Source organism: Astatotilapia calliptera, chromosome 17 (assembly GCF_964374335.1).
Source record: "Astatotilapia calliptera chromosome 17, fAstCal68.1, whole genome shotgun sequence".
NCBI classification, from domain to species: domain Eukaryota; kingdom Metazoa; phylum Chordata; class Actinopteri; order Cichliformes; family Cichlidae; genus Astatotilapia; species Astatotilapia calliptera.
In genome coordinates this window covers 8,558,424-8,580,575 of record NC_137438.1, presented here as the reverse complement: position 1 = coordinate 8,580,575, position 22,152 = coordinate 8,558,424, and the positions used below count along the sequence as shown (strand labels likewise).

General features: G+C 40.9%; 2 protein-coding genes across 3 annotated transcripts in view; one reads left to right on the top strand and one right to left on the bottom strand.

The window, feature by feature from the left end:
* Window positions 1-22,152, top strand: part of gpc5b (glypican 5b) — a 62,098-nt gene that overhangs the window by 1,251 nt on the left and 38,695 nt on the right. For both annotated transcript variants that reach the window (XM_026146864.2, XM_026146863.2), the window contains exons 2-7: window positions 1,420-1,581; window positions 10,640-11,187; window positions 18,733-18,915; window positions 20,340-20,503; window positions 21,036-21,095; window positions 21,569-21,691. In XM_026146864.2, coding sequence (XP_026002649.2) covers window positions 1,420-1,581; window positions 10,640-11,187; window positions 18,733-18,915; window positions 20,340-20,503; window positions 21,036-21,095; window positions 21,569-21,691 — 1,240 coding nt within the window. The remainder of the gene's footprint in view (window positions 1-1,419; window positions 1,582-10,639; window positions 11,188-18,732; window positions 18,916-20,339; window positions 20,504-21,035; window positions 21,096-21,568; window positions 21,692-22,152) is intronic.
* Window positions 5,416-8,913, bottom strand: LOC145421501 (zinc finger MYM-type protein 1-like). The gene is made up of 3 exons (XM_080291921.1): window positions 6,980-8,913; window positions 6,441-6,555; window positions 5,416-6,233 (listed from the first exon to the last, which is right to left on the bottom strand). The coding sequence occupies exons 1-3, from the start codon at window positions 8,506-8,508 to the stop codon at window positions 5,706-5,708; spliced, it is 2,172 nt and encodes a 723-aa protein (XP_080148047.1). The 5' UTR covers window positions 8,509-8,913; the 3' UTR covers window positions 5,416-5,705.

The window sequence follows — 22,152 nt, the reverse complement described above, 5'->3', positions numbered from 1 at the left end:
GACATTCCCATGTGTGCTATCTTCGTCACTAAGATTTCTCCAAGAAAACGCAAAGTGTGATCTGGCAATCAACATTGTTATAGACATATTAACTTATGCTTTGACCATTTATAAGTCTCACCTAAAAGCTGTACTTGTCTTTACTATGAAAGTGTTACTTGCTGGTTACCACTGGTTAATAACACAGTAATTACTATTTATAGGTATTTTGCAGAAAATGTCTGTGCAAAGGTGCTTCTTCTTCTTGTTCAGTGATCTGGTGTGACCCTGAATAGATTAGCTTGAGGAAGATGTCAGTCACATGTGCCAGCATGAAGGCACAACCGACCAGGCTTGTCAGTGATCTTTGCTTCCACATCCTAAACTTCAAATTTCAGCTGAACTGTCCACTAAAAGTATTTGCCCTTAAACGCCCATAGTTCAATTTGAAAATAATGCATTTTAAAAAGAGCTTAAAACAGCATAAAGATCCACTTACTGCAAATTTGTGAAGGTTCCACCTTTTGATCTGTGTGACACTAAACTGCATCTACAGGTGAGTGCAGTGCAGCTCAAAGCGCTGAAAATTTATCAACAAGCAGACCTTGTATTACGACTAGAACATAAGTCAGCACGGTTTGCTGAATCATGCCTGCTCAGTCCGTTCTGGTGTGGTTATTTGTTGGGGCAGTTTCAAATCTTGTTGCAAAGGTGAAAGAGATCAATACTGGATGCATGCAGCTTCAAACTTACCTGCTGTTCAAAAAGCAAACCCTGAATGCAACACTACCAAAATTCTTCTATTATCAGCCTGTGAATGACCCAAGGTTTGGCACTGTTTTGTTATTTGTGTGTGAGCGTGTTTGTGCGCTGCATACAGTCCATTCCCCTCATCTCTCTCTACCCCTTGATCTCAGTCAGCTGCTTGACAGCTTGGTTTACAGTAGTCTGTCAAAGTTAGACTGCTCCTAGTCACACACACACGCACATGCATACACACACTCACACACACACACACACACAAATGCACAAACATTGGTGTGAGTGGTGAAGTTTCACTCGCTGCTCATGTCATCATGTCACCTCCCACCAGGCCCGTTGTGCAAAGCATTTTTGAGGTCACAAAGTTCTGTGCACCACATGCTTTTAAATTCTAAATAACCGATTGGATTTACTAATCAACTGGCTAATAAAGTTTGTTGATGATAAAATGTGGACAAAATATAGACCTTTAGTTAGTAGCAGAAAGTTCCTGAGCTAAGCCCCAAATCATTCTCTGTCTTTCACATATGTTCATATTTATATGAACAATAAGAAATTTGCAAACTGCTGAAGTAGTATAGTAGGTCGAGTGTTGAACGATTTTCTGTGACCTAATAAGCCCTGGACCTGGTATCCAGGCCTTTTTTTTTTAAGGTATATAATTCCTTTGTCTTTCAGATGAGTCTCTCCGAGTGTGTGTCCACCCTGGGCCCAGCTGCTGTACCAGTAAGATGGAGGACAGCTACATGGCAGCTGTTCGCAGTGAAACACAGCAGAAGATGCGATCTTACAGTTTCGAACTCAAGTACCTGATTGCTGGACACATCAAGGCATACCAAGGTGAGGGAGGGATATTGAATTGAGTTCATACAATTAAAATAATTCTTAAACTATACTGATTTCTCCTTTTTAACTCAATTTCAATTACGTTTTATTGAAATAGCTCCAAATCACAAAAACTGTTGCCTTGCAACACTTGCATTAGTGAAGACAAAACTAGTGTTGGAGAACGGTGTAGCTGGAGGATCTGTACGGTCATGAAAAAGAACGTTTTTACAGGACTCTATGCAGTCCTGACAAACTGTGAAAAACAAAGCACGCTCTTACTGCTTCCATAGAAATTAAGAGTGCAAGTAGCAGCCAGGTCCTGCTAATCAAATGCACTTTAACTGATCAGCAGCAAGTGTGGGCACCTCAATAAAAGCAGAAGTTCGTTGGTCTTGAGCATTCAAGCGTGTATAAATAAAATGCCACGGTCTTGTGGATGTCTCAGCAAATTCACCCCTTGTTTAAGGAAGCTCCAAAAATGCAAGAGCTACATCTCAGTTGGCATTTAAAATTTTAAAGTTTATGACAGTAAAATCAGAAAAAAACTGAGCAAGTGTGGCTTGTCTGGAAGGTTTGCCAGGAGAAAGCATTTTATCTCCAAAAAAGAGCATGGCAGCACAGTTTAACTTCACAAAATTGCATCTGAACAAACCACAAGACTTCTGGGATAAGACCAAAGTGATGGAAAACAAAAACATATGAACACAAACGCCTCATACCAACCAAACACAGTGGTGGAGGGGTAATTATTTGGGTTTGTTTTTCAGCAACAGGACCTTCTCTGTATACAAACCTATCCTGGAGTCAAATGTGAGGCCATCTGTTCAACAGCTTAGGTTTGGCGGCCTAAATGAGGTCATGCAAAAGGACAATGATCCCAAACAACAGAACGACTAAAAAAGAAAAGATTTCAGGTGTTGTAATGGCCTTGTCAAAATCCAGACCTCAACCTGATAGAAACACCGTGGTACCTTGAGAGAGCTGCGCACGAATGAATGCCCAATCCTCAATGAACTGAAGCAACCTTGTAAACAAAGAGAGACCAAACCTCATCCACAATAATGTGAGAGACTGATAAAGTCGTACTGGAGTGATTACTTTAAGTTATTGCTGCTGAAAGTGGTTTTATAGCTATTGGATCATGGGGTGCACTTAGTTTCACAGGAATGCATAGAGTCCTGAGAAAACTTTATTATTGGATTGGATTAGATTAGATTAGATAGAACTTTATTAATCCCTCGGGTGGGTTCCTCTGGGAAATTCGATTTCCAAAAAAGCACAGCACCGACAGAAGTTACAGAGTTACAGAATATTATATATATATATATATATATATAATACACACACACACACACACACACACATATATATAAATACAGAGACAATATAAATAAAATATACGAAGGGGATAAATAGAATAAATAGGAATAAAAATAAAAATACAAGTGAATTGCACATTTCAAGTATTGAGTCTATTGCACTGTTGACTATTTACAAAAGTATTGCACAAGGTATTGTACAGTGAGGTGCAGAGGCACTACAGCTTAGTTTTTTCCCCCCTCCTTTGTCCTCCTGTCTCCCCTCCCTCTCCCCTCCAGGGAGGAGTTAAACAGTCTGATGGCGTGTGGGACAAAGGAGTTTTTAAGTCTGTTAGTTCTTGTCTTTGGGAGAAGCAACCTGTCACTGAACAGACTCTTCTGGTTGTTAATGGCCGTGTGCAGAGGATGTCTGGCATTGTCCATGATGTCCATCAGTTTCTTTAATGTCCTTTTCTCTGCCACTGTCACCAGAGTGTCCAGCTTCATGCCGACCACAGAGCTAGCCCTCCTGATCAGTTTCTCCAGCCTGGATGAGTCCTTCTTTGCTGTGCTGCTCCCCCAGCACACCACAGCATAGAAAAGTACTCCAGCAACCACCGACTGGTAAAACATCCTCAGGAGCTTCCTGCAGATGTTAAAAGACCTCAGCCTCCTGAGGAAGTACAGTCGGCTTTGGGCTTTTTTATACAGGTGCTCTGTGTTGCATGACCAGTCCAGTTTATTGTCCACCCACAGCCCGAGGTACTTGTACTTGTTGACCACCTCCACCTCCTCCCCCTCTATCTGAACCGGCAGTGGACCTGCTCTAGACCTCCCGAAGTCCACAACCAGTTCCTTAGTCTTTGAGGTGTTGAGTTGCAGGTGGTTTGTGTGACTCCATGAGACAAAGTTCCTCACCAGACTTCTGTACTCCTCTTCCTGATCATCCCAGATACACCCCATGATGGCCGTGTCGTCTGCAAACTTCTGAATGTGGCATAATTCAGAGTTGTAGCAGAAGTCAGAGGTGTACAGGGTGAAGAGAAGAGGGGACAGCACAGTTCCCTGTGATGACTGTACATATCCAACTTATTTTAAGACTAAACCTAAGGACTAAAACTCCCCTCACATGTGAATTAAATTATCAGCTTCCCATTGCTTTGTAGCTGACAGTCGATCTCTAGTGCTTATTGCAATCACACTGATTGCACATGAATCCATCATGTGTTTTCTTTGCTCCTTCTGGTAGTTGCCTCAACTGCTCGCCTCAAACTTGAGAGTAGTTATATTCACAACTTTCCATTGCTTGTGGTTATTTGCCTGTCATCGCTACAAAGTATAAATGTCCACAATAAAAATCTGAAAAATATTTCCACATTAAGGATAATACATCTTGCAGTATTTAGCTACACCCCTCCTTCAGCATGAAGCCCAGGTTCATTCATTCTCTCCTCGATTCATGACTGACAAGCACAAATAAAGGGCCTCCACCAAAGCGACTTTAATAGCAGTCGTGATTTTGATGTTTTAACAAGTCTGTCGAGAGCCCGTACCCCCCTCTGCCATTCTCACTTTGTGCGTTCATCACAAAATAGCTAGTCTGTGTCAGGGTGGTGGTGTGAGGCCAGTTTATTTTGTGAGGCGCCGCAGTGGCTAGCCAAACAAACAACTGATGTTCGATTGAGTCTTTGAGAGAGCAAACTCTCAGAGGGAGCAGCGGAAAACTTTGTTACAACTCTCTGCTCTCTTTCTCCGTCTGTCTGTCTCTGTCGCTGCAATAATCAGGTTTTGTTCTTGGCCAATGAGAGAGCGAGAGACGAAGAATGTTTACATTCAGTACGTATCCGCGGCAAAGTGTTGTTGCTGTGGGCAACAGCCGGTCTCTAACGGCCTGCTCTGAATAGGAGGAAGAATACTCTGCTTGTCCACTTGTCTCTCACTGCTATTCACCGTTTTGTGTAAGCATGTGTGTGCATGTGTGCGTGTGTGTGTGTGTGTGCAGGAGGGACCGTGTAGCTTCTATGTGTATGCGCTCATGCATTGTGGTGATAAAGGAGAATGGTAGAACTGATGAAACCCAGCAGACAGACGAGCAAACACCTACCTGTTTTCTTTTTGCTCCATCTCTATCCCCACACCCCAACCCCCTCTACATTTGAATACACCCAGCCTCAGTTTCAACTGGATGGCTGAACCATCCATGGGTAAAATGAATGCCAAACACCAAGAGACAAAGTATGCTGCAACTAGAGCAAATAAGAGAAGACAAGTTTAGTTTGCTGCACAAACCGTCTTCTCATTAATGCCAGGACTTCAGTAGCCCCACAGACCTATCATGTTCTGGAATCACTGTAGTTATCTCAGCACAGTTGGAAATAAATAAGATTCAGAAACATGGAAAAACTGTGGAAAGCAGGCATTCTTTGACAGGGTGGTGAGAAGCGTAGGCTTTATTTAGCCATTCATTGATCTAACTTGGGCTTTATTGGGGTTGTGATTATTAGGATCATTAGACCTGGTGCTTTAATGTGTATATGTCCCATGTCAGTGGCGGCTCCTGAAAAAAATCTCAGGGGGGGCAATTTTTATGATATCGACTAAAATGACCCATTTAATGAGTACATCAAACAACACAATTTTAATTTAAATTTAAAATGAACAACCATATTCTGGCCATTTGTATAGATTTGTAAAAATGAACATGAACAGATTTTTTTTTTTTTTTTGAATGAATGAAAAATAACTATTGAAAACAACAACTGTAAACTGATTGGGGGGGTGGGCTAAAGAGAGAAAGAGAGAGGGATGGAGAAAGAGAGTAAATATGGTTAAGGGTTCTTATTTGTACAAGAACTTTGCTCGTCTGTCTTTCTGAGTGGCAAATTTCTCGATGACCCTGGTGTTGAAATCAGGAAGTTCTTGTGTGAGTTTTTTCTCTATGGACAGCATAGCCAGAGCGTTGAGCCGATCCTGAGCCATATTGTTTCTCAGGAAAGTTTTTATCCTCTTTAAAGTAGAGAAACACCTCTCCGATTCTGATGTTGTCATTGGTGTGGTGATCAGGATGTTAAGAAGACTTACAGTTTCGGTGAATGTGTCTTGAAGGTTGTTTTCCATCAGAACCTGATAGAGCGCCAGCGCACCACTACAACTCTGAAACTCCTCGTTGTCGTAGATCAGGGACAGTTCTGTTTTAAGTCTGGCTTTGTCCAATGAGGGATAGGCTTCCACTGTGGTTTGTAGTGCTGCATCTGGAAAATTTTTGCTGTGTTGTTGGAACAAGTCTCCTTGCAACAGAGTGGCGCTGACAAGGTGCTTGGTGAAAGAAAACCTCTCCTTGGCATGGCTCATAATGGTGTCGCACACCTATCCAATAATATATAATTGGTAAGAGTTAGATTCAGTGGTAAGACTTTGGCACATGTCTCATGTTAATCATTATTCTGAAAAAAAAAATCTGTCCATAACAAAACAAAACAGTCATGACCACTATATCAAATGACATCTGACAGCATCGTCATTAGATTTTATCTGATGATCCGATTTAAATCAGACCAAGCAGCTAGTGCTTACCTCCAGTGCCAAATGGTGTTGCCTGTCTTCCCCCAATGTTCTCCGTCTCTTTGTGGGTGGGTCTTGAACAGGTCCCCTGTACTCCTCATCCACAACCAGATTAGGAAGTGCCTCCCTGATCCAATACATAAGTTTCATTAATGGCTTCTGAAAACTGAATAGGGATATATTAACCAAACACAAACCAAACAAAGGTTGTGTTCTAATTACCGGGAATTACCGGATTTAATTAATAACCGGACCTGGTTTAATGGCTGGGGGAAAACCAGTGCAAGTAAATAAAGGCCCTGGCCATAATTTCAGGAAATAGCCTATGGTATAGGCTACATCAAATCATTACTGGGAATATACTTCATCAAATATACTTAATCAAATATTTTTCATAAAATTACTTCAAAGGCTGATATAAATCAAAATTATCTGAATTCCATTAAACATTTAAGTCACAGAACACAGAATATATGCAGAGAATTTGATAGAATCTATGCATAGATAATTAACATTTATTCTAGGTTACATATTTATGCTTTTATGCCTACCTGATAGCCTGCATGCGGCTGATGAATGTCTGGGTGATCCCTGCGATGGTGACAGAATCGATGTTTCTCTTCTGTAGGTGGTTATACAGCATGTCTACATGTGGCATTATCTTGTGAAACAAGGCCAGGAAAAAACAGAAAGCTTCGTCTTCCAGCATTCTCACGAAACCACCGGCATCTCTCTTTGTAGGGGCATCAAATCCTTCACTGTTACGGATGGTCTGAAAACACCTCACCAGATCGTCTTTATGTTCATACACTGTATTCACAGCACGACTGTTGAAGTTCCAACGGGTTGCCGATGCACTTGGAAGTCGGTGCGCCACCACCTCGTCAAGCACTGCAGTCCTCTTGCTCGATTTAGTAAAAAAAGAAGCGAATCCTGCTATGTCGGAAAAAAAGTGACTGATTTGAGGGATGTGGGAGGTTGCTTGTTGCATTACCAGGTTTAACTGATGGGCATAACAATGTACGTAGTGAGCGTTAGCATAAATGTCCTGTATCTTACGCTGCACTCCTCCAGTGGTACCCCTCATTACAGCGGCCCCATCGTAGGCCTGGGCGATCAACTTTCTCTCTTGTCCCTGGGGGAGGATGAAGCGCAGCCTCTCCGATAAGGCACTGGCTATTGCATCTGCACAAGCATTGGGTAGCTTGATGAATTCAAAAAAACGCTCTTGAATACGGTTTCGTTGGTCAATGTATCTTAGCACCATGACTAACTGACAGTGTGTAGAAATGTCAGTGGTTTCATCAGCTTGAATGGCTAAAAACTTCGCTGCCTTTACTTCTTCCACGATCCTTTCTCTCAGAACTGCCAACATGCAATCCAGGATCTCGTTCTGGACTGTTTTCGAGGTGCCTTTAAATACAGTAGCATTTTCAAGGTGTTGCCTCAAGTCGTGATCAATTGATGCCATCAAGTCGACTAAACCTCTAAAAATCCCTGGATTGTCTGAGGAATCACTTTCATCATGTCCCCGCATTGCTAGCTCAAAAGCACCACAAAACTTAATACAATCGATGATTTTAGATAAAATATGACGGTTTTTATCTACCTCTTCGTTGTGCCTTCTTAAAGCAATCCGATGTCCATCATCTAGCTGCGCCGCTATGCTAGTTTTCCCTAGCACAGCTAGCTTTACACTGTTGTCCATATGAACTCGTGAGCTTTCATGTTTCTTGATTCGTTCGGAGAGGTGCTTTAAGTCGGTTTGTCCAGATTGTGTCCACGTCAAATCACACTTGTCACTTTTGAACAGTATGCACGGGAAACAAAAAAGTGCATTAGCTGTTCCACAGCCTGTCAGCCACGACTTGCGCTGGAACCAACTCCGACAAAAAGTCCTGTTGTATGCTTTTGACTTCTCCTTCGTTGCCTGGGTTAGTTGAATTTCGGGCTTGTCAGGTCCCAACTCTTTAACTTGCAGTTTTTCTGCCATTGTCCTTCTGGCAAAAGGGTAGGTTAGAAGCGATCTAACCGAATTTGGGGGAGGCTGTGCCTCAACCGTTAACAATACCGCTGCCATCGTCTCTCTCTGACCTTATAGCTCACTTAGGCTACTGACTGAGGTAAAATTCTAGAACAGCAAATCTTCGCGCGTTTTCTGCAGGGGCGCAATTTTAAGCGCCCCCAAACCATTTAATTCAGCGACGCTGATAGGTCAAATATTTATTATTTTCCCCTGGCAACCATTTAATGATAGGCTATTTCGCTGCATATCAAGGGCGCTTTGACGAGCGCCCCAGAAGAAGAAAAACACCGTTTGTTGGTTGAACTTTAATGAGTCAGCTGGTGAAAATGTTAAAATACGCCTGGCTGTATATGGGCACACACATAGTAAAACTATCATTGATGAATTTTTTAAAAATATATATTTTTACTCCTCCACATTTGGGGGGGCGGAGCCCGAGCGCCCCCTATGGGCCAGCCGCCACTGTCCCATGTGTTTATTTTAAGTGTCAAATGATCTTTTCAGCCACTCTTTTTTGGGGGGTTAACCACAAAATTGGAAAACAGTGTCATGGATGCTTAGGTGTCTGTTGTTTGACAACCTGTTATTCAAAAACTTGTGCAGATACACCCAAACATCTTTATGGACCAATGAGGGGTTTTTGTGGTATGTTTTTGGTTAACCAACCCTTTAATTAATTAAGTTCATTTTGCAGGACAGCAGTGTCCCTCAACAGCTGAGCAGAGTCTCAAAGGACCCCCTCTCTTAAGTGCAGTGATTATAGCCCACTGGAGAAACTGAGACATGCCCAGAGCAGTTGTAGTCAGGCTCTATTTACACACTCTGGATTACTTTGGTGTGTGTGTGTCTGTGTGTGTGCATGTGGATATGTGTCTGCATGCTTGCGTGTGTTTCTCCTGGCACTGTAAGACCCTCGTGTCCTGCCATTCACATCGCAGCTGTTGTCCAATCACAGGGGCTAAAAAGCTAATCACATGACCCCACGTGAGCACACTTTGCCATGTCACTTGATGCCCTCTGTATTTGAGTGGCTTTTGCACGCACACACATGCAAGTGAAATGTTCTCACTCAGTGCTTTTGACTAAATAGGCCTGCCACTGCCGCTACGCTGCCTCCAGGCCGTTCAAATGTGTTCATCACCTTAACTGACCACAGCATATATTGCCGTCACTTGAGGAGTTGGCTGGCTGCGGCTGTGATTGCAAATGACAAAGCTGTTACGATGTGAACTCACGCACACGCACAGAGAGCGACATACACAGTGGCTGAAAGAGTGACTTGTGAAAGTGCGACATAAAAAGGTTTCCCTTATATTCTCTTTCATCCAGTCTCTTTCCTCTCCCTCTCTCTCCGTCTTTATCCGGATGCCTTCACACTGACATCACCCTTTTTACTAGGCAAGTTTCAAAAGTAAAGACACCGTCACACACCGCAGGCGTACGGCCCCTGTAAAAGGGGCAGGGTGGTGTCCTCTTTATTAGCCCATGCCTGACATGGGAAACACAGTGGATCATGAGATTGGGCCCCTCATTATCACCTGACTATAGATAACAGGGTAGTGAAAACGAGCTCAGGGATGAATTAAGTTTGAGCTATTTTTGATGAAGTCAGTTCAAGGACAGTTAGACATGTTCTTTGCAGTTAGAGAAACCTATACCTGCAACATCGTATATTTTGAAATGATGTGAATTTATTTTAGTGTTAAGCCCCCAGAGGCATCCAGTATGGAGGAGTCCAGCCGCAAGAAGACCTAAATAATCGAAGAAGCCAGTGGCAAGTGGAAGATCAGTCTGTAAGCTAAAATAACCCTATAAGGATGTTCCTGTTGGGCCCATGATAAACACAGAATCATGGGCCCAACAGAAACATCTTTATAGAGTTATTTTAGCTTAACTGTTCTGCATATGATTAAAACAAACACTTGACTTTTTTCTTCCCTGATGAGAATGATCACAATAACAACAACTAATTGCTGTATATGAAAAAGCCATCTTACAGAAATGCTGCTGCTTGAATCTTTCTTGGGACAGCAACATGAAGGGTCCTGAAACAGACCACTCGCATATCTAGACAGCTTTGCTAACCCTTATCTTTGATAGCTCCATAGATGTTTGGCTCAGGTGCACACGGCTAATAAATTTAACAAAACAAAAATCTTTCCATCTTTTCTCTCTCTCGTTCCAGAACACTTTGAGATGCTACTTTCTTTTACATCCAATCTGACCAGCACTCTGTTTGACAGTGCCTACTCCGCGCTGGCGTCGGACTGTCGCCCTCTTGTGTTTCAGCTGTTCACTGACATCAAACGGCACCTTTCTGGAGACTCTAATTCCTCCTTGGAGAGTGTTGTGCGTCGATTCTACAATGACCTCTTCCCACTGGTCTATCGCCGCCTGCTCAACCCTGGTATAGGCCAAATGTCAGTCCGTACCTATAACTCCCTTTCAACCAGTCACGATGACTGCTTGCGCATGACACGGCGGGACGTCAGCCCATTTGGACCTCATCCTCGCCTACTCGTCAGCAGCCTGTCACGAGCACTCGGGCCGGGTCGAGCGCTGAGCCGACTGTTGAGACTGGCTGGAGAGGTTGTGAACGCGACCGAGAAGGCGACATTATCCAGAGACTGTTTGCGAGGGTTAGTGAGGATGCAGTATTGTTCCCACTGCAGAGGACTCACACTGATACGGCCCTGTACTGGACTGTGTATCAACATCATGAGAGGATGTCTGGTAAGTTTTTGGAAGTTGACTATTTTAGAAAACCCATCCTTCGCCTATTATTTAGAGCCCCAGTTCGAAAAAAGTTGGTACGCTGCTGGAATGTAAGTAAAACTAAATACCAATGATGCCATATTTTATTCACAACAGAACATCGAGAACATGTCAAGCATGGAAAGTGTGACATTTTACTTTTTCATATTAGCTCAATTTGGTCACACATCTCAAACAATATTGGGCAACAAAAGGCTGTAAAAGTAATTAAACTTAAAGAGAAAACAGCAGGAGGAACTTTTTTTTGGTAGCTTTTTTCTTTTTGTTGAAAACTTTTTCTCGGATCCAAAAATGTACGTGGTGTTTCATAACTCCACAATCCAGCTTCACATTATATTTTTTATTTTCTTTTATGGCAAATGTGGATTTAACCTCTGTACTTCTAAGTAATGAAGATCCCAAAAGCTTGAGTAGCTCACCAACTATGGAGTGGAAATGATTATCTGATAATCTCAAATGATTATCAGATTACATAAAAACTGATCCAAATGATGATGCATAGTCAATCCAAGATTCCCAACAGTTTACAAACCTAGTGTAAGCCTAATCTTAAACTTAGCAAGGGGGGGTCTTTATATTCTAGATTTAACAGACAGCCAATGAAGAGAAACTAGTACGGAAAAAAATGGTCTCGCATTCAGTTTAGCTGCTGTTAAACTGAAGGCTTTTCAGGAAGCTTTCAGAAGAGCCTGATAATGATGAGTTATAACAGTCAAGCTTAGAAATAATAAATGCATGAGTTAGTTTTCCAGCATCACCCTGAGGCAGGGTATTTCTATTTTTACAGAAATTGTGCAACTGCAGGAAAGCGTTTGGATTGTTGTAATAAAAGGCAGCTGTCGTTAGTATAATTTATCATAAACTTTTAGTATAACCATTGCACTTTGGGGAATGTGGTGCTCTCTGCTGTGTGTCACCTGGGCATCATGTGCATAGCAATGAAAATTAATGCTGTGCCTTTTAATAATAACACTTAAGGGATGAATGTATAATGTAAATAGAACTAGTCCCAGCACATAACCTTGAAGAACTTTATAATTAACCTTCCACTGTTTCTTTTCCTGTTTCCAATTGTAACATAAAATCCCCATTTTTCCTGTTTTCCATTATGTATCCCCTTTAACTCTTGCAATCCGATGTATAGTTTAGAAATGTGTTTGCCACTGGGACTGATTTATAAGCCATTAAGATCATCAGAACCTGAATTAGCCTCAGTACTTTTTCATGTATTGCGTTATTGGTATTGTCCGCCTAATATTGTGTTACACCTATATTTGTCTTATAAATCCTGTTTGATCTGGTGGAATGATATGCGGAAGTATTGTTTCTAAACTTCTGGCTGTAATTGAAGTAAAAAGATTAGAGTCCTGATTCAAAACTGACATGTTTATAATTAAAGCATTCCCATCCTTTGCTATAACTGCGATTGCCATGAGAGTTTCACTGGTCTGAAGGACACAATTAAATGTTTTCAGCGAGAGAGGAGTTAGTGGTTGTTTAAATGAAAATCTATTATTGTTGTTTTGAATTCCCCAAATCCAAATAAACTGGAGTGTGAGGGAGATCCGTTCCCCCAGTTCAGCACAACCCAATTCTCTCAATATCCTTAATCATTTAACATTAAAAAGACATTCAGTCTTAGTGTAGGATAAGTGAGATGTTGAGAAGAAAATATAATCCCTACTTTTAGGATTGAATTCATGCCACACATCACAGATTATTCTGGTGATAAGAAATACCTGATGCATCCTCGTATGGGTTCAACCTTGAGTTAAAGTCACTGACACTTATGACTTTGGTATGGTCTGAGTCTCATAAGTGAGTTTCTTGTATGAAAACTGTCACAGTCTGGCGAGGGCAGACTGTAGGTGTTGGCAAACGGACCCAAACGCAACTCCATAAACTGAACGTGGCGTAGAGTTAACAGAAAATCAGCCGTTTATTGAGGCCAGCAAAAAGGGAGTACAAACAGCAGGACACAGGTGAACACTAAACCATAGCCTAAACTGGGTGAACTAAAGCTAAACATGAAAAACCTTAAACGGGGTGAACTGACATAGAATGCTGAAGTGAGGGTATGGACGAGCAGACGACCTGACAAATGACATGCAAAAACAGAGGACTTAAATACACACGAGATGATCAGGGGAAGTGGAGACACATGAGGAAACAGCTGACTAACATGAACCTAATGACAGGAGCAGTGAAGCTAAATACACAGAACCAAGAACACACGACTCCTTCCAAAATAAAACAGGAAACATAATGAAACGCAGACATGACAACCAGAACTTGACAACGTAAGACACAGACATGAAACACATGAAGAGCAGGGGAGACTTAACATGGGTTGGAAACACGAGGGGGGAATTAATAAGAACTAAAATCACCTAGGCATGGTAACAAATGAACTTAGAAAACCTGGAGGGCTTAAACATAAACTATAAACATCAAAATGAACTAAAACTCAAAACACTGGGTCATAAGACCCAGGACCGTGACAGAAAACTATGCAGCTTTGTCCTTTCTCCTTTTATTTCTCTTTACTGGGAATCACCAGATTCTCTGCATTCATCACTTAAACCTTTAATAACCTCACTGCGAGCGATTGCTGTCAGTCCCAGTCAGATTGCCACTGTTTGCAGAAATTGTCTTAAGATCAAAAGTGGTGGTGAATGTGTGATACCCTCAAGCTGTGGGCAGCTACTTAGTCACCACAAGTTCGAATCAGTCACAGAATTCAGTGCCATCACCAAGAAGCCACCAGTTTTGTTGTAAATGAAAGGAGGATGCCGTCCTATTTGTTTTTTGACTGAGCCATTTGCTTGCTCTGAATTATAAGATAGATTTGGTAATCTAAATGTGGCCAGTGTTGGATGGTTTCCATTTGAGTCGATTTAATGTAACGTTGTTCGGCTAATGTTATCTTAGGATTTTGGTGATTAGCCCTGTGGTGATGAGTATTTTAATTTATTTTATAAAATCTGTATTTGGTGTCAGTGTATTGACAGAGACAATAATGCTTTGCAAACTATAACAATGCTATGCTGGACCGATTTTTTTCCCCTAGTTAGTAATAGCCTTCACATCGTATGATACTAGACTAACTGAAGCTGTCTGTTTCTCCATTATATAATTACAACGAAGGACATGTTTGCAAAAAACTTTCCCCTCAGCTAATCAAATGTAAAAAATTACATGTAGAAGATAGAACAGATCAATATCAGAAGGTCTTCTTGTTCTGAGGTCTCTGTTTGCTGCTTCTGAGGGCAGTTTCTAATACTGCATTGCTCACGAAGGGGCCTCGTTTACACGTATAAATTGGTCCATGCAGTCATTAGCACATTCATAGTCCAGTGTGTGTAAAACAAGAATACTTATGTCTTAGCATTAAAGAGTCTTCTAAGTAGCACTGTGTGATCACTATTGTCCAGCAGTCACAGATGCACAGTAATGCGATTGTTGCCTCATCTCTGTTTTGTGTCTCTGTTTAAGACATCAGCACAAAGAGTCATTTGTATACTTGTCTCCACTGTGTGTTCTGAATCTGTCCTATAGTCACTGATCTTGTCTCTATAAGGGATCAGAGGACATAACGTAATGTTAAGAAAAGAGAAGCTTTTGTAATGTTGTTACCTCACGGTACGATGGGACGTTTGGTCTACATAGTGAGCATCTCTTTGTTCTTGCTTTCTGAAAGTGACCAGTTTTGCTTTTCATCCCTGCTGATGGGTTTCTGCTGGTTGGCCCGTCGATTTCAAAGCTCATGGTGTGAGCCACATTGAGTCATTCATTTTATTGTGTACCATCACAGGGAGCCCAACGGGAGCCGTATCCTTGGTGACTTCTTCTGCTGAGCTTTAAGACACTCCCGTGTAGAAAACTCTCAGCCTCACAGGAAAGGGAGTTTGGAAGTGTAGTTTTCCTCTCGCTTAATGCTTTCTTTGCTTCTGTATTTTCCCAACAAGGCTTCCTGAGTCATCTCGCTTAGTCATGTTTCCTGGTATAAGGAACATCTTCTTGGGCTCTAAAGCTGGTGAACTTGACCACTATGAATAACAGACGGGCCCATGCTGGTAACTTTAAAAACAAAGTTCAAAGTGCCTTTTCTATGTTCAGGTCAACTGTCTGACAAATTTCCAGCTTCTCTTTTGATATGCTTTCCACACATGCAGCTGTGGTCTTCTGTGATACCTTGGATTCTTACGTTATTCCATCTTGATCTTCCCTCCTGGTCACTTAGCCTAGCTTCCAGCTTACTCCAAAATTTGATTAAATTAATTTAATCTAAAATCACAAATAGCAAATAAATATAAATTAAATACAAAACACTGAGTCTCACCCAGGACCGTGACAGAGGGGGCTGTTTCTGACTTTCAGACAGCCACCAAAGATCCTGAAAGCAAAACAGAGTTACAAAAATCTTCTTGAAAGCAAATTTGCTGCAAAGGATTTTGGGTCTGCCTGGACAAAAGTATAGCAAGGCTGCAAATTCCCCAGAGCAGCAGTCAGATCATTTTTGACGGTTTTAATTCAGACAGAGATTTCGCAATCGCCTTGAATGTGCTATATGCTGGTTTTAGTTCCTCTGATTTTAGCGAGGATATTTTGGAACTGAAAGGTACTCAGCACTGAGCTCAGGCCTTTCATACAGTTAATGTTAACAAGAGCCAGGGTCCTGATAACATTCATGGCCGCCTAATTAAATATTGTGCTTAAGAACATCATCCTATATTTCATGTTATTTTTAATAAATCCTTGCAAATACATAATGTGCACTCTCTTTTTGGAAAAGACGCTGTCGTGGTTACACTCACTAAATCTAGTCGTCCAAAAGTTCTAAACGACTTCAGGCCTGTTGCCCTTACCTCAGTCGTGATTAAGGTTTTTGAAAAAAATCACCAGAAAAGTGATTATGGAAGCGATTGAACATCAGCTGTCACGATCAGGATCCAATGCAATTTGCATATATGCCCAATAGAGGAGTGCAGGACTCTACTTAATCTGAGTCTTAAACATGTAGAGAGTAAAGGGACTCACAGCAAAATCTCCAGTGTTAAATTAACACTGGAGAGTGTCTATATGGGTCCACACCTCTGAGTGTTAAATACAACACTGTTGAGTGTTAAATTAACACTTTTGACAGTGTTATATGTTTAAAAGTAACCTAGTCAGTTTTGAAGATTAACAATGGCTAACACTGAGCAGTGCTGATTTTCTAACACTGGAATATTTCTAACATTTTGAGTTATTTTCCAGTGTCTGCCACATGCTATCATTTTTCTGTAAAGCAAATGTACCTACGGGTATGAATAAAGTAACCTTGAATCTTGAAGCTTGTATCATTAGAAGCCATAGCATACATTTTTAGTGTTATGAGGATTATAACCAACTGTATCTTTCCATGAAGCTAAATAAATAAAATAATAATATGAAAATAAATAAGATGAAACTGAGGTCATTGTACTGGGATATAAAAAATTTAGAACTATTGTATCTAACCAGATTGTTACTCTTTTGTCTTTCAATGTAAAATAAATACTGTATGTAAGACTGCTTTTTTCCATTTGTGGAATATCTCTAAAATTAGAAACATCCTGTCTCAGAGTGATGCTGAAACAATAGTTCATGCATTTATTATTTCTTAGCTGGACTACTGTAATTTATTATTATAAAGTTTTTCCAAAAACTCCCTGAAAAGCCTTCAGTTGATCCAGAATTGCTGCAGCAAGAGTCCTGACAGGGACTAGAAAGAGAGGGCAGATTTCTCCTGTATTGGCTTCCTTCATTGGCTCCATGTTAAATCCAGAACTAAATTAAAAATCCTGCTCCTCACATACAAGGTCTTAAATAAGCAGTTCCCATCTTATCATAATGACCTTATGGTGCCATATCCCCCTATAAGAGCACTTTGCACAGGCACTGCAGGCTTACGTGTTGTTCTTAGAGCATTTAAAAGTAGAATGGGAGGGCGCTGTGTAAATACAACTGAATTGAATTGAATTGAACTGAACTGAAAGGCACTTCCTCCCACTCTTGCTGATTTGACCCGCACACCTAGCCATCACAGTTTGGGCCATATAAAGCTAATCCTTTACGCCTAACTATTTTTTCCTTCTTCGAACACATCAACTATGATGACAAAACGTTGACTTGCTCCCTAATACACTGTATCCCACCCACTAACAGGTACTGTGATGAAGAGATAATCAGTGTTATTCACATTTCAGTGGGTATAATGTTATGGCTGGTCAGTGTAATTATTTGATCCCCTGCTGAACTTGTAAGTTGGCTCAGTTACAAAAACATTAACAGCCTCAATTTTTAATGTAGTTGAATTTTAATGGAGAGAGACAGAATATCAGCCAAAATAACCAAAATAATTATAAATCGATTTATCGATTTAAATCGTTATGGAGTGATATAAGTGTTTGATCTCCAAGCAAAACATGACTTAGTACTTGGTGCAGAAAGTGAGCGAGGTTACAAATTTAACAGGGGATTTTCCCCACTGTACAGTCTATGCTCCAGAGGTTCTGGTACATATATTTTTTAACTGGTTAAAGTCAGGCTAGCTTACACTTTTTATGCTAATCTTAGATAATCACCCGATTGCTCTTTGTGCTCAGTGAATAAACCCAGCAAGAAAAGTGAGTTTCGTCCTGTTTAGATCAGCTTTAGAAAGAAAACATTTTACATATATTGTTGCAGTGACACTTTTGCTCTTCTAAATCTTCTCATTTGTAATCTCTGCAGAACCTACTGGACTCCCTTTTGGGTTCAGTGTGCGATTTGAAGAAGACAGTGTTTTAGATGCGTGGGAGGCACCAGAGAATTTGTATCCCGCTGTCAAGGGGCGAGACAGTTACCAAATTCGCACTAATGCAGCCATCTCTCATTCTGCTGAATCATTCAGAGAATTTTACCACCAACAGATCATTCCCACATTACATTTTGACTGACAGATAACAAGAGCATTGCCAAGAGAATTGGCAGTCTCTTCCGTGCTTCTTACTAGTCTGCTTTGAAATTTGCTGGACAGCTGTACCAGCGCCCAGGGGGAATTCTTTATAGCACAAAACTAGAAGATGGCACTGTTCGTCTCACTTGAGAGTTTCTTGGATGCAAGGAAAGTGTGATTAAAAAAAACAACAACTCTGAACATGTTTATCCTCCTCAGTAATGAGAAGGAAAGAAAAACCCACGCAGAGCAAAGAGAGAGGCGGAGGAAACAATGTATTTAAAGAGAAATTCAGTTATTAAGTTAAATTGAATTATATCTAAAAAGCACAAAATCACAGTGAAATGTTAGACAGATAGAAATCATAGACAACAAAGACAGAAATCCAACAATAAATTCAAATTCATCTTGAGTAAAGACTTAGAGAGAATATATATAGATATATAGATATACAGTAGATAGTCTTCTCTGATTCAGAGGAAGCACTGATTGTGATCTGCATTTTCTCATTCTTCGTCTTTTCTCCTCTCTTTTTTTTCTAGGTGGGTGTATCTGAGCTGGGTGGCCCCTGGGGGAGTCTGGTGGTATTGCTTCAACGCCTAGCTGCTACTTTAGCAACCAGCAGCAACCACAACAGCATGGAGTTAGCTCTCTTAGCTGTGAGACACCATGTAAATGATGCCATACTACATGCGCAGCTGCATGGGCCACGCATCACAGCCACAGTAAGCAAAAGAGATAATTTGATGTTGGGGATGATGTTTGGTTTGCTTTATACTGGCTACACTTATAATTGTTTAGAATATGACATGTAGTCATGTGGATGCAAATCAACTGGGGGAAAAAAAGTTTAAATATGTAATGTTAAAGTGCTTCAAACTCAAAAAAAGAAAGAAAAAAAGATGAGCATCCGGTCCCTAAGCATCGTTACACATATGCCTCAATAATAAAGTCATTTGAATTTTGGACACAGAGGAAGGAAGGCCATGGGTTTCTTTCAGCCTGGCAGTTGGAGCTTCTTAGAAAAGCCTTGTACCTAGATGGGCTAAAAACAGCCTCATTCTCTTTAGAGAATCTGGGGTTCCCTTCAGTCTGTGTGTGTGCGTGAGCATGTATGTGAGTGTGAATACAGATCCAGTGCCAGACAAAGACTGTGGTTGGCGGGACAACCGATACCCAGAATGCAGCTTGGTTCAGAGTGATGAGAAAGTTTCTGTGGCTAATCTGTAGACAAACAGACGACACACAAACACATGCATGCATGCACACACTGTTGGAGGAAGCAATAGAGTAGTCGTCCAACTTTGAGAGAACATTGTGGACTTAGAGTAGATTCCTGAGAGGTAAACAAACATACACAGACATAATTGCACTGCTAATTGTGGCTGATAAGAAAATGCCCCTTCATTAAATATTTGATCAAAGTTCTTCATCCATGTGACGCATGACAGTTGGTTAAATGAAATATTGGCTACACTTAATGCTGAGGTTAAGACAACACTGATTTCTGTTCTCTTAGAGAACCTGACAACCAGTGTTAGAAAATTAAACACTAATGCAGGTGTGGGAAATGAATTTTCCCAGGGACCACATGAGTAGATGGGACAGTCGTGGAAGCTTACAACGTTAAATCTATAAGGAAATGAAATTAATATCGGCGCTTCCAAAAACGGTCCCATTTCCTCATGTAGCCCCTTGGGAAAAATTAATTGCCCATCCCCATTCTATAACTGAATAATTGGTATGAAGCTAATCTTTTGTGTATTTATTGCAATAATAACCAAAAAACTACCAGCTATTAAATTTACTGGGCACTCGGCATGCCTCCTAATGACATGAGTCAGTGGTCACAGGCTTCAACATCCTTGGTGCAATAAAGACTTAGCTGAGCACTTAGTCAAATAAGTCAAAGTTAGCTTCTCCAACTGGTAATGCCAGTTTGACTGAGCATATTGACAAGTAGTCTAATCTCTAATCTACTGCAAGGAAGAAAAAACTAGCATTGTCTCTCAGTTCATCCATTTACCAATACTAATGAACACATCTTAAACATGACACGTGGTCTAGATAAACATGCATAATAGTCCATGTACATCATTCAGCATTCCTCTGAAAAGCAGCCCAAAGTTATCATCCAGTGTTTCCTCAGGTAGAGAAAGTGTGCGGCAGCCAGGCAGCTGGTCCTGTGATGATGGGTCCACAGTCAACTACCGTGCACACTACAACATCAGCAAACTTGGAGAGGTCGCCTGCGACTTTGCCTCCTTCAGTTGGTCCACCAGTTCATCGACGATTGCGGCTGCAATCCCGGAGGTGAGTAACATACTGGATCTGCTGATATGCATTGCTTATTGTTAGAGAAGATGGAAATATTTGGGGCCTGTAAAGGAGGATGGAGTAGTGTTATTTTTTTTATATTTGTCATTCACGTATTGCAGGGGAAGTATGGGCATAAGCAGAACAGAAAGCTCAGCCCTCAATCAGCTGAGAGCAGCTCTTACCAGCTGATGGCTCAGCTATTATCCTACACACATGAGGCGTTAGGTTGACAAATTTCACATATGACATGTTATTTAAGCTGCTTTGTAACTAACTTCAAGTCCAACGCCTTCTTTTCACATTGTGTCTTACTTCATAAATGTTCTGACTTTTGTCACTGTTGCCTGCATTCTTTTGAATGCGTTACCATTCCTCTCTCAAACTCAGGCTTCTATATGGCACATATGCCTTGTGCTTTCTACATATGTGTGTAAAAAGGCGAGGATGTCCCAGAACATCTTTGATTATTATGTTGCTGATGGAAATCAAGTGAAAAGAATTGTTCATTTCTTTGTGTTTGCACTAGGTCATTCCCTCTTAAAGGTAGCAGAGGGGAGAAGAGTGGAAACCTGAAAAAAATATCAAGGTAATTGTTGTATTTATGAACTATTAAATCACCCTAAAATCAAGAAGTCAGAGGATAACCATTCGTGATTTTTATCTAGCCTTAGTTGTGTCTGTTGCCATTAAAAGTAGTCATATTCCAAGAAATTCATGTGAAATGATTCTCTATGGCTGTATTATTACATTACACTATCATGGTAAAATCACGTAATTCATGTAATTGTTCCACATAAATGATATAGTATTTTCCTAAACTTGGAACTCTAAGAAAATGTAGTAAATGAACCCAAATATCGGATTTTTATTACACAGTCATTATCTAAAGGGAGTCTGTGTGGCTTCCTTTTGTTGCCTTCGGTCTATCAGAAGGGATTTTGCAGCGAATTGGACTTGACAGTCTAAATTGAGACAAATAAAGGCATATGGTACACCGCCTCAACTCTTATTAACAACAACCCGAGCATTCAGCTGTGCACAACTCCTACTCTTTTTCAGAGAGTTTGAGGGCTCTATCCAGCGGTACCAGTGGTTTTTCACCGAGTTGCCAGAGATGCTTTGTGAAAGTGAGATGGAAGTGGAGCAGCACACATGCTGGAGCGGCCAAGATGTCGTAGAGAGGTCTGTGTGCATTGTGATATGTTTTATTCTGTGACAAATGCTTTTTTACAACTATGATGTACCAAAAAACAGGCAGAATTTGTCTACTTGCTTTCAGGTTACCCTGTAAAATGACCTGAGACACATTACCAGTTAACAATATAATCCTTAGGCTACAGTTCCACACAGTAACACAAATCCCTATCCTCATGAGGACACATAAGATCTTTCTCTTTGTGTTTCCATACGTACCTGCGCACAAAGCTAAGTTGAAAACCAGACCAAACAGACTCAAAAGCAATCGCCAAAATGATTCTACTCTAGAAACACGAAAAGGTAGAAATGAAGGCTACAACGCTGCAACTCTGCCCATAACTGCTTATGTTACCTGTTGAAGTTCAGGCTCGGGCCACTGAACTGGGGTCTGCAGATACTCACCTTTAACATCACTGGGTTCTTTGCTAGCTTTGCGTTAGCATGCT